The 20,877-nt window shown below is 43.6% G+C and overlaps 1 protein-coding gene across 6 annotated transcripts in view; it reads right to left on the bottom strand.

Annotated features, from left to right (window-relative positions):
* Positions 1-20,877, bottom strand: part of CCDC192 (coiled-coil domain containing 192) — a 310,484-nt gene that overhangs the window by 36,159 nt on the left and 253,448 nt on the right. For 2 of the 6 annotated variants that reach the window (XR_016235323.1, XR_016235326.1), the window contains 4 exons: positions 15,855-15,972; positions 13,645-13,719; positions 13,270-13,399; positions 12,224-12,603 (listed from right to left, as the gene is read on the bottom strand). The exons of 3 other annotated variants lie outside the window; for them this stretch is intronic. Coding sequence is in view for 1 of the 3 variants with exons in the window: in XM_089334914.1 (XP_089191040.1) it covers positions 15,881-15,972 (92 nt within the window). In the remaining 2 variants the exon portion in view is untranslated. Of the gene's footprint in view, positions 1-12,223; positions 12,604-13,269; positions 13,400-13,644; positions 13,720-15,854; positions 15,973-20,877 lie in introns of those variants that run through there. One more of the 6 variants, XM_089334914.1, reaches the window with a different exon arrangement.

The following is a 20,877-nucleotide window of genomic DNA, read 5'->3' as shown; positions in this document are numbered from 1 at the left end:
AGCATCAGTCATTCCAGCTGACCCGGCCACACCACAAGGAGTTAAAGCTTCCTCACTGCACACAGAGAAGCAACTCTGGAGCTCAGAGAGCTCTAATTGCTTGTCTAGAACCGGCAGGGGGATCGGTAGGTGCAGTGATCTAATGGTGTTTTTCCATAGCTATTGTTCTGATCACATGAGAGCTATTGATAGTCCTCGTAGTCCAAATTTTCCAAACCCTGGCAATTGTCATGATTTGGGTTGGATTAATCTTTAAGCTGTTTTTGTCCCTCAGATCCTTGAAGCCACTGGACAACAACAGTACAAATTGCTAAACTGCAGCTGTTTTTCTCTAACCACAGGGCAGGTAATAATTGCAATGGTCTTTTCCATTGCTTAGATAAGCTGTGTTGGTACGGATTAATAAACTTGATCTCAGCACTCCGGTGAGGGAGCGGTTTCATGAAACCACTACGTTTGACTCCAGCGACATAATTCTTTACAATAGGGTTCAGGTAGGAAAATCTGATTCTTGCGTAAAGGGATAGTAAGGCTACTTTTCAAGATTTTACTCTGGTCTAAATTCCAGTTTACTTAATACATCCTCTGCAAAGAATCTGATCATAAGACAATGTGCAAACGACAGATCCCAGTTACAGAGCTGTTTCTGCCAACTTAAAGTGTGCAGAGAAAGTTGTAGTTCACAGCACTGCTTCATAAAGGTCCCTGAGGAGAGAGAGGAGACAGTGTCCTCATTTAACAAATGGTAAAGAAAACAAATCAGATTGTTTGGGTACCATGTCCTTCTACCTTTCTGTTCTTTATTTCAAACCATTTATTTCCTATGATTTGTCAAAAGCCAGTCTACTACAATCCAGTTTCCAAGGAAATTATATGAAGACTGTCCCACCTTTAACAAAATCTACTTAAGCCTTAAAGAAAATGCTTTAAGAACTGCAGCCAGAGTGTGACCAAAAAGGGTGTGAGTCCACGAAGGAGACCGAGAAACATCCTGACAGAGGACGTCTTGTTCCCTGCATGGGTTTCTCCAAGACTGCACCATGACTCTGAGGAACCTCTCACTTGCTTGACAGAAATTCCTGCCCAAAGGCTGCTTTATTTTCATCGCCTAACATTTAATAAGCACTTGTTGAATTTCTGCTTCGTGCCAGGTAGAAAGTGCACTGAATAGCAGATAGGTAGCAACAGCTTGTAAGAGTAGTGACTGTGGACACCAATCTCAGAAGCTGGGTTCCTATTTCCAATAGACCAATGTGCAGCATTGGGAATGTCAGCTAGACTTCTCTGTGCATTGGCTTCTTCAACGTCAAAAATGAGTCTAATAAAATACCTATCTCTTTTTGTTAAAGATTTATTTATTTGAGAGGCAGAGTTACAGAGAGAGAAGTCTTCCATCTGATGGTTCACAACCCAGATGGCTGCAATGGCTGGAGTTGGGCCTATCGGAAGCCAGGAGCCAGAAGCTTCTTTTGGGTCTCCCACATGGGTGCAGGGGCCCAAACACTTGGGCCATCTTCCATTGCTTTCTCAGGACATTAGCAGGGATTTGGATCTAAAGTGGAGCAGCAGGACTTGAACCAGCACCCAAATGGGATGCCAGTGCCATATATGGAGGCTTAACCTACTATGCCACATCACCAGCCCCAAAGTATCTAGCTCACAGAGCCTAAATGAAGATCAAGTGAGTTAACATGCAGAATGCACTTAGAACAGGGTTTGATTGGTAGTAATGCTAACAATTAAAGTCACTGCTATTATTAAAAAGAAACAGTTTGAATAAACTCTTCATCTAAATCTCTCCCTGCTTTGCTCTTTGTTAAGTTGAAAGTAAGTTTTCATGCTAGCTCCAAGAATTACAGCACTTTGCACTTCTTATTTTATAGATTTTTATCTTATAGATGACCCCCAGCCTTGGAAGGGTTATACGAGTGATTCAAAGTAGAAACTTAGTTGGTTGCAGTACCGAAATTAATAACCTGTTTATGCCTCTGATTCCTTAACTGTGACTTGAAGGTCACCTTAAGGCTGATGCCAGGGTGAAGATAACGTAAGTGCTTCTGCCCTTTGCAATGATCAGTCATTGTCTTGGTGACAAAAACCAATCCAAAGGAGTTTTTGCAGGACATATTAGAAGGGAAAGAAGAGGTAAAACAAACAAACAAAAAAACACCCTGGGGAGCCACTAGAAGACTAGAATGACGAATGCATCAGGCTTCTCCCCTCTCCTCTGCGCTAGGGAAGCAGAGTGATGGCTTATTTTTCCAGATTGACAACACGGTAAGGATGTGGCCAGCAGCAGTGCCACACTCACAGTCAAACAGCTCCCTGACCGTATGATCTGACAGGCCTGGTGTGGCCTGTGTTCTTATCACCTTCTGGGGGAGGTGTGGGGAGTTACGATTGGCCGAGGTGAAGTCACATGCTAATCTCTGGGGCTCTGGTTGGGCGTGTTGTCTGCTCTGGGAGGAATGAGAAAGTGGCACACGGAAGGTAAAGGATCAGCTTCCTCCGAGCAGGTGGCAATTCATGGCCTCTGGTAAGCTTGTGTGGTCTACCCATGTGCGTAGAGATGCTAGCCCTGAAATGAATTTGCTTGCAGATAAGGAAGGTTGAGCCCATGCTTCTGTAAATCTCCAAAACACTTTCTGTGACCTACAGCATACTTCCTGGTTCTAAGGCTTTTTTCCTATACTTAGTGTTCAGTGAAACTCTGCAGGCAGCCAAGCAAAGAGGGCAGGAGAGTCACCAACTATCCCTTTCTATGACAAAACTTTCTTGGCCATCTGCCCTGCTGGGATTTAAGAGCTCAATATGGCACTCACACAGCAACTAGCTCAATATGTATCATCCCTTAAATTTTTCTAAGTGCTTGTAGTTGACCACACAGGGGGCAGATTTTTAAAACAAGAAAACCAAGGATCTAACTTTCTCTTGCATACATATTTTAGAAATAATAGAATGTGAGTTAGAACTGGCTCTTTTTGTCTTATTGTCAAAATTCTAGGACCGGCGTTGTGGCACAGTGGGTTAAGATGCCAGCTGTGATGTCAGCATCCCATACAGGTGCCAGTTGAAGACCTGGCTGCTCCACTTCTGATCCAGCTCCCTGCTAAGTCACATGGGAAAGCAGCAGACGATGACTCAAGTACTTGGGTCCCTGCACCCATGTGGGAGATCCTGACAGAGTTCCAGGCTCCAGGCTTTGGCCTAGTGCAGCCCCAACCATCATGGCCATTGGGGGATTGAACCATCAGATGGAAGATCTCTCTCTCAATCTGTGTGTGTGTGTGTGTGTGTGTCCCTCCCTCTTCCTCTTAACTCTTTCAAATAAATAAATAAATAAATCTTTAAAGAAAATTCTTTCCATAAATTTTGCTAAACTGAGATTAGCAACTGTCCTTACCATTTTTAGTTTATAGGCAACAAAGGCATCGAATATCACATGCAAGGAACCTGGTTGGTGTACACCTCACCTCACAGTATCCATTCAATCAATGTGTCTACTCACACCACAGAGGGAAGCCTTAGCAAAGTGGGGAACAGAAATCAAGATCCCTGCAACAACGAGGCCCTAGTAAATTCCCTAGACACGCACCCCCTGGAGCTGGCACTCTTCTTGGGTACTGGCTGAGGGAAGCTTTTCCTTGTTTTCGTTCCTGATTCAGATTGCCAGATCCTTGTGTTTGATTTTAAATTGATATGACAGCACGTCCTGTGTACTTGGATTAGTCCACAATTCTTCTTTTTGTCTTCTGTTCTATAACACAAGGGTTACTATTTCATACCTGACCGGATGCTAAACATGTCCTTTATGTGTCTGAGTTTGCTTAGTTCTTGCAAATAAGTTTCGCAACTATATTTAACCACCCCATCAATTCATAGGATTGTGGGTAGCTAGTGGCGAGTAAGTGAAATTCTACAAGCTGTTTTGCTTGTCTACTAATGAAGTGATTCATTCTATGTGAAGTAGTACTCAAAACAATTTTTAAAGGGGGTCTAATTCGCTAATTAGGTCAAGCCTCATGTTTTCACTGAATGTTTTCGATTCCCAAAATCAGAACTTGAAGCAGTGAACAGGACTCGAAAACACAGTTTTGCAAGGAATCTACTTCTGCTTCCAAACTGGGAAACCACTGACCAAATCCCAGAGAAATTAGAACCCAAACCTGTGTTCCATAGTTATCAGGGAAACCAGGGCTTAAAAATAACCCCCACCACCCAGCCGTAAACAATGGAAGCATTTCACTAGTGTAGCAACAAGCCCTTCTCAACGGGAGGAGGCATGAGATTCTCTAAGTGGCTTTCTGCTTGAAGACCCAACTCTGCACAGAGAAGTGAATTTACTTTGCATGGACGTGAGGGGTTGGCTCAGTCCATACGCAGTGGAAATTCCTAACTGTCATCTTGTGGAGCTGTTGAGTTGTCCATGACAGCTTGCATGGGTGGCTCAATGTGCCACCTCACGTGCGACATAACTATGCATGTAAACACTAGTCCATATACATTCTGGCCTTGCACCTAAAGGAAACTTAACTCTACATTTAGGCTCTTATTCTTAGATTTTCATTCACTGTTTTCTTCCAGTGTAGACATTTTCTCATCTGTTGGCCACCCTTTAATTTTGAAGCTTTATCCCTAAATCTGTAGTTTAACAGCAGTAACCTCAGAGTATGTGCCTTGTCTGGGGTACCTTTTAAGCTTTTTTTCATCATCCTTGCATTCCTATTTAATTTTACTTTGCATTTCTCTCCTTGTTCTTATCATCTTTTTTTACAAACATATTTTCCATAATTTCCATAAATTCTCTAGTGCTCTTACTTTATATCCATTCTTTAGTGAGTCTCATGGCATGTCAAAATAGATCTCTTTGCATGACAAGTGGTGGAAAAGGAAGCCACTTATTCCCACTGGCACTGTTTGGTTTTCAAGCAGCCATTTTGACATTGACTCTACATGTAGAGGAATCTCACTTTCAGAGGGCTCTCAAAGGAACTTGAAGTTCTAGAAGTCATAGTGTTGTTCTGAAACTTCTATGTTTTTCATGACCCTAGACTTCTCTATTGACAAAGAAGAGCTGCTTGCTTGTCTTTATCAAGCCCCAGAGCTAACTCAAGGTAAGGTTGCTTAGAAACAGAAGCTCTTAGCTCTTGCCTCACTGGAGGCCAAGTAGTTCATGTGCCTGACTGGCTACAAACCACTCTGGCTCCTAAATATCTCCAGGTGTGCTTTCAGAGGGCCGAAACAAGGTCTGTGGACACTACCCCAGATGTAGGGGCTGTCATATCCCCTCCTCTCCTCCATTTTCATGTTGTCACCAACACGGGTCATTCATAGGAAGAAAAACCAAAACAAACAAATCACTAAAAACTCCAGGTGTAGACCTTCTGTCTGTTCAAACAACCTTCCCCAAATCTCATCTAGAATGGCTCATTTGCATTTAAGTTGTATTCTTTTTGCGTATCTTGGATGAATTCCTCACAACTTGGTAGTTGATTAAAGCCATGATTCTTTCCTTTTTTTCAAACAATCCTCTGGGCTCCATTTGTCTTTTTGTTTCTTCCAGGTTTCTAAGAACACAGCAATTCACACAGTTCAAAGACAAGGGAGAAGGAGAGAGCCGGGAGCCTGGTTTTCATAACCACACAAGAACAGAAACCCAGTCTGACCAGCTCCCATTCCTCCAGCTGTTCCACGATGTCGCTGTTGCAGGCTGCTCTCAAGCCAGCGGGTGTCTGTCATGCTGTGATGGCTCTGTGCCTCTAGACCCATCCAGAACCTACCTAGACCCTGCCTTGGCCAAGCAGGTCCTTAGAAGGAGCCTAAGACCACTACCTTGACCCTAATTGTCCTGTCTTTTCTCAGCTCAATTAGCAGGACCCAGGTTTGCTGGTATGCATCCTCTTAGATACCAGGAACCAATCTCCTTTATCTCACTTGGCTCAGTTTGATTACCCTACTACTGAAAAAAGGGGCTCTCCTTCTCTTCTCAGGGAGGACACCTCTGGGAACTCAAAGGCCTGTAACTCCTTGAACGGTTCCAGAGTGATTCCAAGGTGCCCACATCTACTCTTTCGTTGGAGGAGGAGCCTTTTCCTCAGGGATATGAAGGCGATTTTATGCTGCTTTTATAGATGATGACTTAGTGTGTTTAATCTGTTTTCTAAAAATACACTTTTGAAAGGGCACTAGTAATCACTGTACCAGGACTCCACTCATAAACAAGGCAAGCTATGATGGGTCATTCTAAATGTCTTTCAGTAGACAGGAAAAAAAAGTAGAAATTAAATCTATGGCAAGGCCTCTGTAATGCACAAGACTCTACTAACTTACAAGTCCTCAAAAGAAAAATCAAAATTGGTCTTCAAACAAAAGTGGATATTAATAACACATATTAATTATGTTATCCACACACAGAACCATAACTAAGTCTTCTTCAAGATCCACACATATTGAACTCAGCTATGGGCAAGGTTACACGAACCGTGGGGGATGCACATATGAACAGGCATGGTTCCTTGCTGCCGTCTTGGATAGGAAGCCATCTCAGTGTCTACATCTGCTGTTCCTCCTGTGACACTGCTAGTGATCCTTATAGCAATGCTCTGAAAATTAGAATTATGTTTGATGTCACAGAAACGGCACTGGTGAATTTCTTTGCTATTATTTTAAATTAAACCACACTTGAATGGTTTAGATTGGGGATATGCCAATAGTTTATTCTCATCAAAACTGAAGAATGTGATGACTCAGAAAAATGAGCATCCTGGCTTAGCGTCAGCATCGCTGGTTGTGGCTATGTTCAGTCAAAGTCTCGCCTGGTCTTCGAGCTCTGAAGACAGCACACTTTCAGTTACATTTGGCAGGACCTGGAGGCTTATGTTGTGCCCCAGGCTTGTTCAGAGTAATTCGTGGCCAGCACTTCATTCACCTGGCATAATTGGATTCAAGAGAGCATTAAAGTCTTTTCGTCCATAATAATAACTCTTGGGAACATTAGTAAACAGTGGAGGTCATTCATTTTGTACACCACTAAGGGTGATCTTTTTGTAAAGTCTGCTGTGCAGAGGAGACTTGGGGGCTCTCTTCCAAGATGACTCAGCTGTTGTCTGGCTGTTCTATGAATTGGCTACTTAGAAAAACAAGTAAATAACAATTGCAATGGTAAGTTACAAGTAGGGACAACTCCTGAGCAGGATGTGTTGCATGCAGAAAAGCCCTGCCTATTAAGACAGGCAAATTAAGTCAATCGATGGTGCAATAGGCAGCTGTTACACGCAAGTCACAGTGTGCATATCTATGAGCATATCATGCTCACATGTGCTAGACAATACATCATGGACCACAACCCTAGCTCTGCCAGGTACCTGGAGAGGCTGGAAGAAGAGTGTAAATTTATCACAGGAAAAAAAAAAAAACCTCAAAACTCCATTTCCAGACTATACTACGTACTTGAAGAGCTAATTCAATGCTACCTTATGTTTCCCTCAGTTTGTTTCTCATACACTTAGTTCCCCAAATAGACTGTTAGAAGACACAGTCCCAAAGCTTGCAAGTGTGAGGAGCTGGTGTTGGATGTCTGCCTGCCCCCCAGCCCGTGGTGTCCTCCTCCATGCCCTGCGTCCCCCAGCAGTTCCACTCTAGGACTCTCCCCCCCCCCCCCAGTTGGAAACCATTCTTCAGGTCTACCTAGCACCACCTTTCCAGCTAGGCAAATGGTGCCATTCCAGCTCAGGCCTTGCTAAGCGCGGTGGCCTGGGACAAGCTCCTTCTCTCCTGGTTTCCTCATCTGGGTAGGGCTGCACAGGGAGGCTGTGTGGATTAAACCGTGGTGTTAGAGTGTAGCAGAGTGGCTTACACAATGCCAAACACACACTGACGGTGTCATAAATGCTTCTTTTTCTCTCCCTTCCCGGTATCTCGCAGCCGAATTCTAACTTTGCTTTCCTCGGCACTCACTGGGGCTCTGGCTTGGCTGATGTTCCCAGGTGACAAGTGTAAACACGAATTCTGAACTTTCAAAGAAAAGGCTTCGGAAAGGATCTAGACTGGAAAATTTTTAAATTTTTAGGGAGTGTTCTCCATGGCCTTGGGGCCCTCTGGGGTGGCCAGGGCTCTAGCCCTTCACCTCCTTTGACTTAAGAAAAGTACTTTTACTATTTAAAAATAGCAAGATTTTCATAAGATTTCATTTGGAGAATACAAACGTTTCCTGTTCTCCCTCCAGCCCCAACCTGCCCCCTCCAGGAAAAAAAAAAAAAAAAAAAAAAAAACAGTTGGAAACACTGCTTTGGCCAAGACTTCATTTTGAGGATGAGGGGTTTGGAAAACGAGACACAGAGAGGTCAAACATGCAAGCCTCGGCCTTGTTTCCCTTCCTGGAGCTCGTCCTTTGCATCCTTTAGTGCCACATGGGGCCAGTGCTGTGGTGCAGCTGGTTAAGCTACCACCTGTGATGCCGGCATCCTTTATGGGTACCTGCTTCTAACCCCGGCTACTCCACTTCTGACCCTTTTTCCTGTGAATGCACCTGGAAAGGCACAGAACATGGCTCAAATGCTTGGACCTTGGCACCCACGTGGGAGACCTGGATGGAGTTCCTGGCTCTTGGCTTTGGCCTGGCCCAGCCCTTGGCTGTTGTGGCCATTTGGGGAGTGAACCAGTGGGTGGAAGATCCCGCTCTCTGCTTTTGCCCCTGTGTCTGCAACTCTGCCTTTCAAGACCACTTGCCCAGACTCCAGGTGCACTGGACTCCTGTGAAGCCTTGTTCAGTAAAGAGGAGACTTAGGTTTCCTCAAGAATTTCCCAACTGTTTAGCACTAAAGTGCTTTCTGAGTCTCGATGTGGTTCTTTCCAGGTACTGATGACTGCCAAGATTCCAAGTATTTAGGTTTTAAAAAATGAACATATATTTTAAGAGAACTGCTCAAGTTATACATAAATACATGCAGTGAAACATTTAAACAATGTGGCTGTGTATAGCGTAAAAACTAAAAGCTCTTCTTCCTCCCTCTGCCTTCCGCACCAACTGCCAACCTCACTGCTGAACCACTGTTAAAATTTCACCATACAGTGGAGGGCATTCAGTCGAGTTGTTAAGATGCTAGGTAAGATGTCTGATGCCTATGTCCCACATCAGAGTGGTCAGGTTTGATTCCTGCCTCTGACTCCTGACTCCAGCTTCCTACTAATAGGCACACAAGAAGGCAGCAGGTCCTGGGACAGGTGGCTGTGGCCCTGCCACCATGTGGGAGACCAGAAATGCATTCTCAACTCCTGGCTCCTGCCCTCGTCCAGCCGTCCAGCCCTAGCTGTTGTGGGTATTGTTGGTAATGGGTATTGCTTCTTAAATACATTTTAAAAATTTTTGTCCTATATTTTCCGTATGTTATTCTACATATTTACATATAGTTTAATTCTGCCCATATACATAAAATCAAACCCTTCATGCTGTTTTGTTACTTAATATTTTTCTTCCTAAAAAATCAGAGATGATTCCAATTAAGTACATACATATCTATAACACTCTTAAAAATTCCCACATTTTCATGGCATGAATGTCACTAAAAATGGGCAAACAGATGGTTCTTTCATACTCACTCTTTCTGTTTTTTTGCCTTCAAAATGAACTTGCAATCAATATTCTTGTATATGCCTGCAGGTACACATTTGAAAATCTCTCTCCAGCACAAATATGAAGATTCTATCAATTAGAAAATTTGACAGCTGTGCTCCTACTTCCTCTAATTTCTAAATTCACTCAATTTACACTCATTCTCTAAACTAATACAGAATAAACTCATATTTTTCTCTTCCATTAGATCTATTTATCCTCATTTTATTTGAAAGGCAAAAAGACACAGAGAGATAGAGAGTGAGTATCTACCTGTTGGTTCATTCTCCCAAATGCCCAGAACAGCCAGCAATGGGCCAGGCCAACCCCAGGAACCCAGAACTTACTCTGGTCCTGAAAATAAGTGGCAGGAACCCAAGTACTTGAGCTAGAGCCTGCTGCCGCTCATGGTGCATATTAGCAGAAAGCTGGAGTGAAAGCAAAAGAGCTTGGACTTAAACCAGGTACTCTGATATGGGATTTGGGCATCCCAAAAAGTGACCTAACCATTACACCAAATACTCACACCTCTCTCATTTTATGTACATTTTATTTTTAAAAACTTCTCCAAAGAAAGAATAAAGTTATTTTATAACTGTTTATATACTGTCAAGTGGTGAATCTTTTTGCACATACTATTTTCATTTGTGTTTTTTTTTTCTGTAAATGATCTGTTTCTACAATATATATTTTCTATTGGGTTGTTTGCCTTTATCTTATTGATTTATAGCTTATAGATTTTAGATACTAATCTTTTTAATATATGCAAAATACATTTCAATACTTTGTCATATATGTCACATATAATTTTCCTTTATCATCTAACTTTTAATTTTGTTCATGATTCATTAAATACATTTGCATTTCCATACGGCCACTTCTGTCCGTCTTCCCCTTATGGCTACTAGATGCCCTATCAATGGCTCCTCCTGAATCTGAGCACTTCTTTCCCCCTTTCTTTCTATCATTCTTGCTGAAGATACTATCTCCTCTTGCCAGTTATCCTCTCAACTAATAAGCTGGCTTCTGCTCTTGCCACAACTCATTACCCACATCTCCCTCATTTAAACATGTTTATCAGACATCATTCTTCTGCTCAACATTATTGAACTGATTTGCATTACATTTAGAAGGAAATCTAAACTTTTTACTGTAGCTTTCAAAGCCCTAAATGGTCTGGCCTTTCAGACCTTTTTTTTTTTTTTTTTTTTTTTTGAAAGATTTATTTATTTATTTGAAAGTTTGAGTTAGAGAAAGAAAGAGAGAGAGGTCTTCCATCCGCTGGTTCACTCCCCAGATGGCTGCGATGGCCAGAGCTGCACCGATTTGAAGCCAGGAGCCAGGAGCTTCTTCCAGGTCTCCCACGTGTGTGCGGGGGCCCAAGGACTTGGGCCATCCTCCACTGCTATCCCAGGCCATAGCAGAAAGCCGGATTGGCAGAGGAGCAGCCGGGACTAGAACAGGTGCCCATATAGGATGGTGGTGCTTCAGGCCAGGGCGTTAACCCACTGCGCCACAGCGCCAGCCCCTCAGACCATTCTTAGATGTGTTTGATGCTGTAGCTGTGTGAGCATTTAGGTTTCTCAAATAGCTTAGTTTAGTTCTAGCTTACAGCCCGTGCACCAGTTAGTATCCATGAATACAAAGTATCTCTTCCAGCCCTTTTCGTAGTTTGATCTTCTTGCCTTTCAAATCCCAATTTAGCTTTAATGTTTTCATCTAAGAGTTTTTTTCAAAAATAGGCAAGGTCATCCTTGACCATCACATTCGATTTTAATTCTCACTGTAGTACACACATCTTTTTCTTGGTTGGTTGTTGGTTGAATGATCAATTCACCTCTCTCTATATATGTGTGTGTATATATATATATATATTTATATACACACACATACATATATATACATATATATATAGACATCTATCTACCTATCTGTATATTCATCCATTCATTCATCTATCTTCCATCTCTTCTCTCAGACCTTTGACTAATATTTTTAAAATGAATTTACTGACATTTAAGTAGGGTTTGGGAAGGGAGTAGAGAGAAATATGTGAGGACACTTCCAAAAGCTGTGGCAAAATGGAATTAAAATGTAAGTTTATTTGGGTGCAAAAATGTTTAAATCCATGTACATTTTTTTATACCATGTATTTCCATGAACTTCTTGAAGACACCTTGAATGCATGGATTTCAAAATTTTTTTGTACCAAAATAAATTTTTGTTTTAATTCCACTTTCTGTTATATATGGCTAATTGTAGGATGGTCATATAACTTATCATCCATACAAGGCCACTTTTGAGAGTAGAGGAAGATCAATTGTCCTGAGACAAGACGTATAACCTGGGATGATCACAGGCCTATGGTTATCCAATTGACTATTAGGTGTTCATTTATTTAAATCATAGGAATTTTATAACATTTTAATATCTGATATGCTTCACATTTTATTGTTTATTTAAATAAGGTTATGCCTAGTCTAATATGTATATTCTTACTGATGATATGACTTTTTTGCATATGGAATAAACTTGACATTAATAGTATCAAATCCACATACCTTTATGCTGCACTTTTCTCAGAATTGAGTTACATTTAGAACAGAGATAATATTTTTTTAAAGATTTATTTATTTATTTATTTGAAAGTCAGAGTTACACAGAGAGAGGAGAGGCAGAGGCAGAGAGAGAGAGAGAGAGAAAGAGAGAGGTCTTCTATCTAATGGTTCACTCCCCAGTTGTCCGCAACGGCTGGAGCTGTGCCGATCCAAAGCCAGGAGCCAGGAGCTTCTTCTGGGTCTCCCACGTTGGGTGCAGGGGCCCCAGTTCTTAGGCCATTGTCTACTGCTTTCCCAGGCCACAGCAGAGAGCTGGATCGGAAGCAGAGCAGCCAGGTCTCGAACCAGTGCCCACATGGGATGCCGGTGCTTCAGGCCAGGGCGTTAACCTTCTGTGCCACAGCGCTGGCCCCATAGAACAGAGATAATATTGTTCTGGAATATGATGTATGGCATTTTGTCAGAAAAGATACGGTTAAGAAAGAAAATATCTCTCCATTGATTTTATTTTAAAAATATCCTTCAAAACATTTCATGTTATCTTCATATAGGTCTTGCCCAATTTTGAAACATTTTCCCAAGTTATTTCATATATTTTATATTTTTTGAAATTCTGAAAATTTTCCCAAATTATTTTATATTTTTATATATTTTTTTCATGTTGTTTTCTTACCTATTACTGTGGGTATGTAGGAAAGCTCTTCCCATTTGCTGATTTATTTTGTAAGCATTTTGAATCCTTATCTCAGACACTTTTTCATTTTGACAGTCAGCTCATCCCCACCTGTACAGGTTCCTGCTGTTCTGAATCCACAAGCACCAAGGTTGGGGTTGTTACACAGCAAAAGCAAACAGGACACCTGGGAGAAGAGCCCCACACCTCTGCCTGAGGACCTTGCTCCTATCAGCTGAGCTTTCACAGCCCAGGGCTCCTTATCTAGAAGGGAGAATGGTGGTATTTGACCTTCCCCAGCACAGGGAGTAGGTGAGAACCCAGGGAAGGTGCTGTCTGGGAAGAGCTGCAAACGTGCACAAAGAGCAGCTTGTGAGTCAGTCGCGAGCGTGCACTCAAATCAAGCAGGCTTCGTGACTTCCACTGACCGCAGGAGCAGTGGTCCTGGCTTCGGGCAACACACGCTGTCCATCTCCGGAACCAGAAGACAAGTGTGCACCTGCTAGATGCCTGCGGTTTCTTCTCAGAAAGGCGAGATTTGTGTGCCTGCAAGCAGAACTGAGGAAATCCAGAAATCTCAGACGTGCTCCACCCTTGTGGAGGTTTTTCTTCCTAGTCACTATGTCGCTACATTACAAATAATCATGGGAGCCACTTGTGCAGAGAGCTGCTGACTGTGTCACTCTGAGACAAGCCACCAGGGCTTCCGTCGCCAGCATGAAGTACCAGGGCCCTCAAAGATCAAGCCAAGCTCACCAACTCCCATCAACCCCAGCAAATCAAAGATCGATAGAAACTCTGACCTTTAGAAGAGTGCTGAAAAGGGCGATCTCACTCTCGGAATTCCCACTCTCTGGTTGTGTCAGTCTGAGAAAAGACTTTATTGGCACAGAAGGTGTAAAAAATTTGAGTTTCCTGGCTTGTGCCCTACGATGTTCTCAAACTCAATCCTGCTCACCCTCTCTTAGATTTGATTAATTCTGCTGGATCTAAAACAGCTGACCAGTCCTCTGTGTGTCTGTTTTGTTTTTCTTTCCCCTTTAAGAATTTTATGTCAATAGGAGCTTCTGGAAAGCACAGCTGCTTTCTGGCAAGGCCTTGGCTCAAATCTTCACGCATGCAGTTAACTGCAGTAACCGCGTTCTTCCTAAGCCATCTGAGGCTCAGGTAAGCAGCAGAGGTGAGATTCGCTTCCAGCTCGGGGCAACAGAGTCATGCCAACATTTTTAGCGATTTCTCTCGATCTGGTCCTCGTTTCTGTGAATATCCTATCATCCTTTTTCTCCTTTCCCAATCTCCTTCAGGTATTTCTGGAACTTTCGGTGTATTTTTACACATGGTTATGTGTGGGTCTCAGCCTGCAGAAAATGTCGCGTGCAAGTCCCTTCAGCCTCTGGCTCCCCATCCTGGAGATTAGACACAATTTTTCTGCACAAGTTTAGTCCTATTTTCTTTCTCTCTCACTATCTGCCTTCCTGCTCAACTTCATCACTTACTACTTCTTAATCATATGCAAACAAACAAGCAAACAAAACCCCACAGACTCATGAAATCAACTGGGGATCCACCATACCTGCTGGTCCCAGGCATAACCAGATTCTGAATGCTGATTTGGGATATTGGGCCGCCTGCACACAAGAGTCTCTCCCATTAAGTGATGAAGTTTGGGGGAGAAGCTCAGTGACCTATTCAAGATCACTGGGTCAGATCTCAAACCCAAGTCTGTGGAACCACAGAGCCTCTTGGATGTGGAACAGCTGGAGTAAGGCTCCGGAGCTGAGTGGCCTGTCCTCCAAGCTGGGAACTACTCTTTTCTCAGCACTGACTTTGGACAAGTTTAGCTGGGGACGTAGAACCGGGGCCTACCTTTGCCTCCGGCTGGTAGCTGCCCTCGGTGACACTGATTCTAAAGGTCACCCTGTAACATCTGTGATGCCTTTCTTCTCGGAATGAAAAATCATTTCTTTATTTTTCATCTCGGGCAAACATAGGAGTGTACTCTTCTTGAGTAAATAACAGTTCTTTGTGTTTCATTTCTCCTGAGTATTGGCAGCTTCCGTCTATGGGCTGAGTCGCGGCTGAAACTAAAGCTACTGCCAAGGAGTTCGTATCTAATATTTCCCCTTTCCTTTCATACTTTGTGAAGGCTGTATTGAGAATTTTCGTTGGGAATATTGGCAAAGATGGCTAGATAGTGCCACCACACATACCTACAGAAAAATACAGTGACTGCACTTTTCATTTTCTTTGCAAAGGGACAGCCCATCCAGCATCCAGATTTAGAGACAAGGGACAGGCAGTTAGTGTTCATGGGACTTGGCTTGGGTGGCTTGGCCAGTTGACTCCCATGATGACCCCATGTTGTTCAGACACTAATAGGTTCCAAATTGGTATAACATTGATTTCCAGCCAAGGAACTCATCCTGCACTTGACAATCAAAAACAATGCATCACTGGTTAAAATGATCCCCCAGAGCCTCTTTATTGAGGGAGACCTCAGCCCAACACTCTCCACCTCATGGTAGTGACTAGTCTAGTGTCAGAGAAACCTCTGGCGCTCCTGGTCTAACCTTGAGGAGATAGGGGACTGATGCATTATTTTGTGTGACGCTAAAGTGGATTTCTGGGCATGGAGACCTCCTGTCACTGTTCAGGTACCGGTTAAGTTACTGGATTTATTGGTGGAAATTGTCTCCTGGAGCATTCCATTCTGGCCTTTCTCACTGTCCTCACTTAGATTCCACTCCCCTCTGTGACTACACCATGTGTACAGGAAGGTAAGCCAGACCGAAACCTGTGTCCAAATCACAACTAGCAGAGTAGCCTGCTGGCCCTGCTCTGAAGACAGATCAACTGTTCAACAATACAAATAAATACAATTTCATGTAGGCACAGGCTAAATGAAAGGATTTGTGTTTCTTTTTCCTTTTTTGAATTCCAAAGAATAAGTTTAAAATTAAAAACTTAAAAAAAAGCATTAGGAACATCAAGAGATTCTGAGGAATGAACTCACATAAGCTGACGTTGTGGTACAGCGGGTTAAGCTGCCACTTGTGACTCTAGATCCCATACCGGAGTGCTGGTTCCAGTCCTGCTTGCTCCATTTCCAATCCTGCTTCCTGTTAATGTACCTGGGGAAGCAGCGGAAGCCATCCATGTAAGAGACCTGGATGGAGTTTTGGGATCCTGGCTTTGGTATAATCTAGTCCCAACTCCAGCTCCAGATGTTGTGGCCATTTGGGGAATGAACCAGCAGCTGGAAAATCTTGCTTCTTTTCTCTCCCGCTCCCTTTTCATACTCTACTTTTCAAATCAATCCAACAATCAATAAGTCAATCTTTAAAAAAAGAAAGAGAGAAATGAACCAACCAAACTTATAAGTTTCAAAATTTCAAGCTCTACGATCAAAGGGAGAGATTGGGACCAGGGCTTGGAGACAACTTTATCCCTGCATTCAGGCAATGATCAAATTCTCTGTAGCCATGGCTCATTTGTTTCTTTCTTTTTTTTTTATTTATTTGACAGGTAGAGTTATAGACAGTGAGAGAGAGAGAGAGAGAGAGAGGAGAGGAGAGAAAGGTCTTCCTTCCGTTGGTTCACTCCCCAAATAGCTGCTACGGCCGGTGCTGCGCCGATCCGAAGCCAGGAGCCAGGTGCTTCTTCCTGGTCTTCCATGTGGGTGCAGGGCCCAAGCACTTGGGCCATCCTCCACTGCCTTCCCGGGCCACAGAAGAAAGCTGGACTGGAAGAGGAGCAATCAGGACTAGAACCCGGCACCCATATGGGATGCCGGTGCCACAGGCGGAGGGTTAGCAATGTAAGCCATGGCGCTGGCCCCCATGGCTCATTTCTAGTCAGTCTTCCCGCTCTTCTCTCGTAACTTAAGCATATCAATTATTGGAAACCTGGGCTTATTCCTATAATGTGCTGCTGCTGTCTGTCTTGGCATAATGACTTGGGGAATATAGAAAATCCTTCGAATGGCTGTGAGGCCATTAACATAACAAATTGCTATTCTATGCACCCATGTTAATACCTAAAGCATATAGGGCAGATTCAATGCAGCTCCAGCTTCCTGAGAAAAAAAGGGGGAACAAAAACTTTCTGAAGTGGGGTCGATGTGTTATTTAAGCTGCCACTTAACAATGATGGCATCCTATATGGGTGCTGGTTTGTGTTCCAGCTGCTCCACTTCCTATCCAGCTCCTGACAAATGCCTGGGAAAGCAGCAAAAGATGGCCCAAGTGGTTGAACCCCTGCAATCACATGGGAGACCCAGATGAAGTTCCTAGCCCCTGGCTTCAGTCTGGCATAGCCTTGGTTGTTGCAGCCATTTGGGGGGTGAACCAACTGATGGAAAGTCTCCCTCTCTCTCTGCAACTCTGATGTTCAAATAAATAAATCTATTCTTTTTTTCTGATGTGCAAAGAAATTTAGAAATACTTTTATGCTTGACTTATTTAAAATAACTACTGTAGGCCGGCGCCACAGCTCAGTAGGCTAATCCTCCGCCTTGCGGCACCGGCACACTGGGTTCTAGTCCCGGTCGGGGCGCCAGATTCTGTCCCAGTTGCCCCTCTTCCAGGCCAGCTCTCTTCTGTGGCCAGGGAGTGCAGTGGAGGATGGCCCAAGTACTTGGGCCCTGCACCCCATGGGAGACCAGGAGAAGTACCTGGCTCCCGCCATCGGATCAGTGCGGTGCGCCGGCCGCGGTGGCCATTGGAGGGTGAACCAACGGCAAAGGGAGACCTTTCTCTCTTTCTGTCTCTCTCACTGTCCACTCTGCCTGTCAAAAAAATAATAATAATAATAACTACTGTAACACCTGCAATTTGCTTTCTGTAAGAGGCCATAATTGTCTGCACTGGGCAAAAGGAAACCTCAGGACCACTTTACACACTGAAATGGGCAGGAAAAGTAAACTCTCAAGTCAGCCTGACATTTCCATTAGTGTTTCAATGAGCGATAGCCAAGTGGCTCCCATTGGAGCCCTCAGGCCCAGCCAAATGTGACAGGAAATTACTTTCCACCCATGAGCCTCCAGGGGACAGTGGTTCTCCGCCCCCAACTCAGTTTCTCTATCCCCAAAGTCCTGCTATTGTCAACAATGTTGATTTTAGCTCAATCCGTGCCAGCGATAACAATTTGCATTGACAAATAACAACAATAAGAAATATTATTGAGTGCTTACCCTGTGCCTGATATACACCCTGTGGTTAGTACCATATATACGAACTTTTAAAATCCTTAGTACAAGCCCATGAAGGAGACCTCTTGTTTCTACTTCACACAGGAAGACAGCAGAAGCATAACATTTTCCATTTCCTGAGTGTAATGGCCTATCTTGTTTTGCTTCCTGCTATGTGTCTAGAAGGATGTTTGGCACATAGTAGGTGTGCAGTAAATCCTGCAGAATGAATGTGCGCATGCAGAAACAAATGGAAACACAAACAACCACCAATCACACAGCCAACTGGGCCCCAGACTGCTGTCTGACCTGCAGCCCCAGTACACAAATCATCCACGTGCTGGGAATGTACTGCCACTTTGCTCCACTGGGAAAAAAAGATATGGTTACCCTCTCGTTTTCTGAGTTTTTGTGAACGTAAGGGCCAAAGCAGGACATGGGCATATGGACAATTGGGTCAACAACAGAGGAAGCCTCCCAGTGTACTGGAATCTGATAGAACACTCAACCACTCAGCACTTGGCTTCTCCATGTTTCAGTTCCATCATCTATAAAACAGACACAATTCCATCTTAACTCAATGGAAACAATGTAGACAAAACATCTGGCACTGGTGTCTTCCCACAGTAGGGATTCAGTCCTAGCTCGCCTTTTTCTTCCCCCATTGAATCTGAAGCTCCGTCACCCATTTTTGCATAGGACACAAACTTCTCTGCTACCTTCCTTTTCAGCACAGCGTGGAAGCGAAAAGCCTGAACAAGGACATTGGCCCTAGGGCACAGAGGACGAAAATGTGCTCCATTTGTCCTGCCCGTTGCCCTGCAGGTAGAATGATCTTTTGCAGATATTTTAGCACGTGTGTTAAATACTCTGATATAATTCTGGCATTGGTAGATGTGGAAAAAGGGCCAGACTGATGGAGGGGTTGTAGATGCTGGAGCCGGGCCTAATTAAATAGCTTAGGAAATGCTGCAGGCAGCATGTAGCTGTTCTGAGGTTAAGGAAGGCAGCCTCTTCAGAATTGTTAGGAAGAGAGGGAGGGATGAGAATCAAATGTTACCAAGGATTCAAATGTTAGGGAAACCTGCACTGAAAAAAAAAAGTGCATGTGGAACTAAAAATACCTGTCTGAAAATAACCCTCAGAGAAAAGAAAGGAGTGGATTGTGTGAACCTGCTCCTTGAATGCTGCCCTGCATGCTTTGTGGAACTGAGAGGAACAGAGAGAGCTGTGAGGGGAAAAGAAGCTAAGACTGAAGCAGTAGGCAGCCTCTTGTTGGGTTCACCTGTGCTGCCCCTGCTGGGCCCTGTAAGAGGAGACTTTTTTTTTTTTTTTTTTAATAAACTTCAATTTTAAAAGAAAGAAAAAGCAGACAGGAGCCCTGAGAGCAAGAAGCTCAGGAGCTGCCAGCGTTGCTAACGTGCGTGGCTCTGAGCTCAGAGCGTATACTGAAGTCCACGTTCAGGACAGCCTGTCACACTCCAAGCAGGACCCTCAGGCAGAACCGAAGCCAAGTCCCCTAGACCGGGAACAACTCTCTCCCATCCTTCTCTTGCCTCAATCACCGGTCAGCCAAAGGCTTAGCACCATGACTTCAGTTCTGGACAACGTCTTGGAGATTCGCACGTCGACAAGACGGCCTTTCATCTCTGCCCTAAACAAGGGGGCAGTAAAGCCAGACTTAGGAATGAGAGTGCAGATAAAGCAACTATGAAGTTCCATTTGTTTTCTCTCCTTCTGCCTCCCGCAGGGCGACACGACGCAGCCAAGCCAGGAGGGAGCTCGGTATGTTTGTGTCTCATTCCCATGGCTACTTCACATGTCTTCCTTCTGCCTGTCATCTTTTATTCTTGTCTTTATTTATACCCCTCCCCATTCCTGCTATTTTAATTTCCATTCTCTTGCAGTCTGCTTCTGTCTTTTTTTTTTCTTTCTACTGCATTCTTGCAAGACTGACTGAGCTTGGTTAGTTTTAGTGATACTGCCTTACTAGCCCAAGTATTAAATGCAAGATATTTTAATTTTAGAATTAATTTAAAATAATGTTCCCTGAAAACTTCTTAAACATAGCAATCAATGCCCTTTGGGGTAATTTGAGATAGATGTGGGGTAGCAAAATGAAAGTGTGCAACCGAGCTTGGTAGATTCCAAGTGAAACAAAGCAAGTTTGCCTTCTGTTAGTACTAGAGTAACTTTTGTGACTTGGTGATTGTTTGAGTGTCCCACAAAGGTCCTTGTGTTAGAAGGCTGGCACCAAGGTGGTGGGACTGGGAGGTGGCAGAGCCTTTAAGAGGTGGGGCCTTGTGGGAGGTCTTTCAGGGTCTTTACCAGTGCCTGTGCTATGCCACTGGGATGCTCAGGCTCCAAAACTGTGAGCTCAATAAACTTCTTTGTCTTCGTGAGTAGCCTGTGACTGGTAGTTCACTGTAGTGACGCAAGACCATGGATGGAGGAATAATTAATCTACGGGTGATCCAACACGTTTTCTCTGAATATCATAGGTGACAAAATCTCAACTCTGCTGCTTTCATCATCTGATCATCAAACTTCCTAAGAATTCTAAGGCCCCTCCTAGCACAATCCCTGGTGCCCAAAATTAACTTTGAATTATTTAACCATAGTTTAACCAAAGCACACGGCATTCTCCTGCTGTGTAGCACCCTTGTCCATCTATATTTGGGTAGTGACACTGCTGGCAAATACACAGTATAGTCTATAAAACAAAATGATAAGTCTGACATCAATTATTTTATTGATCCAGTTACTATCTTTGGGGATACTATCCTTTCCCCTGTGGACTTTTCTCTTCTACCCATCCTGCTTATTCATTTATTCCACAAAACACTTC

This window comes from Oryctolagus cuniculus, chromosome 6 (assembly GCF_051225735.1).
Source record: "Oryctolagus cuniculus isolate XC-2025 breed Fujian yellow rabbit chromosome 6, ASM5122573v1, whole genome shotgun sequence".
Classification (NCBI taxonomy): Eukaryota; Metazoa; Chordata; class Mammalia; order Lagomorpha; family Leporidae; genus Oryctolagus; species Oryctolagus cuniculus.
Note: the sequence above shows the minus strand (reverse complement) of the source record. Positions and strands in the feature narration are given on the sequence as shown.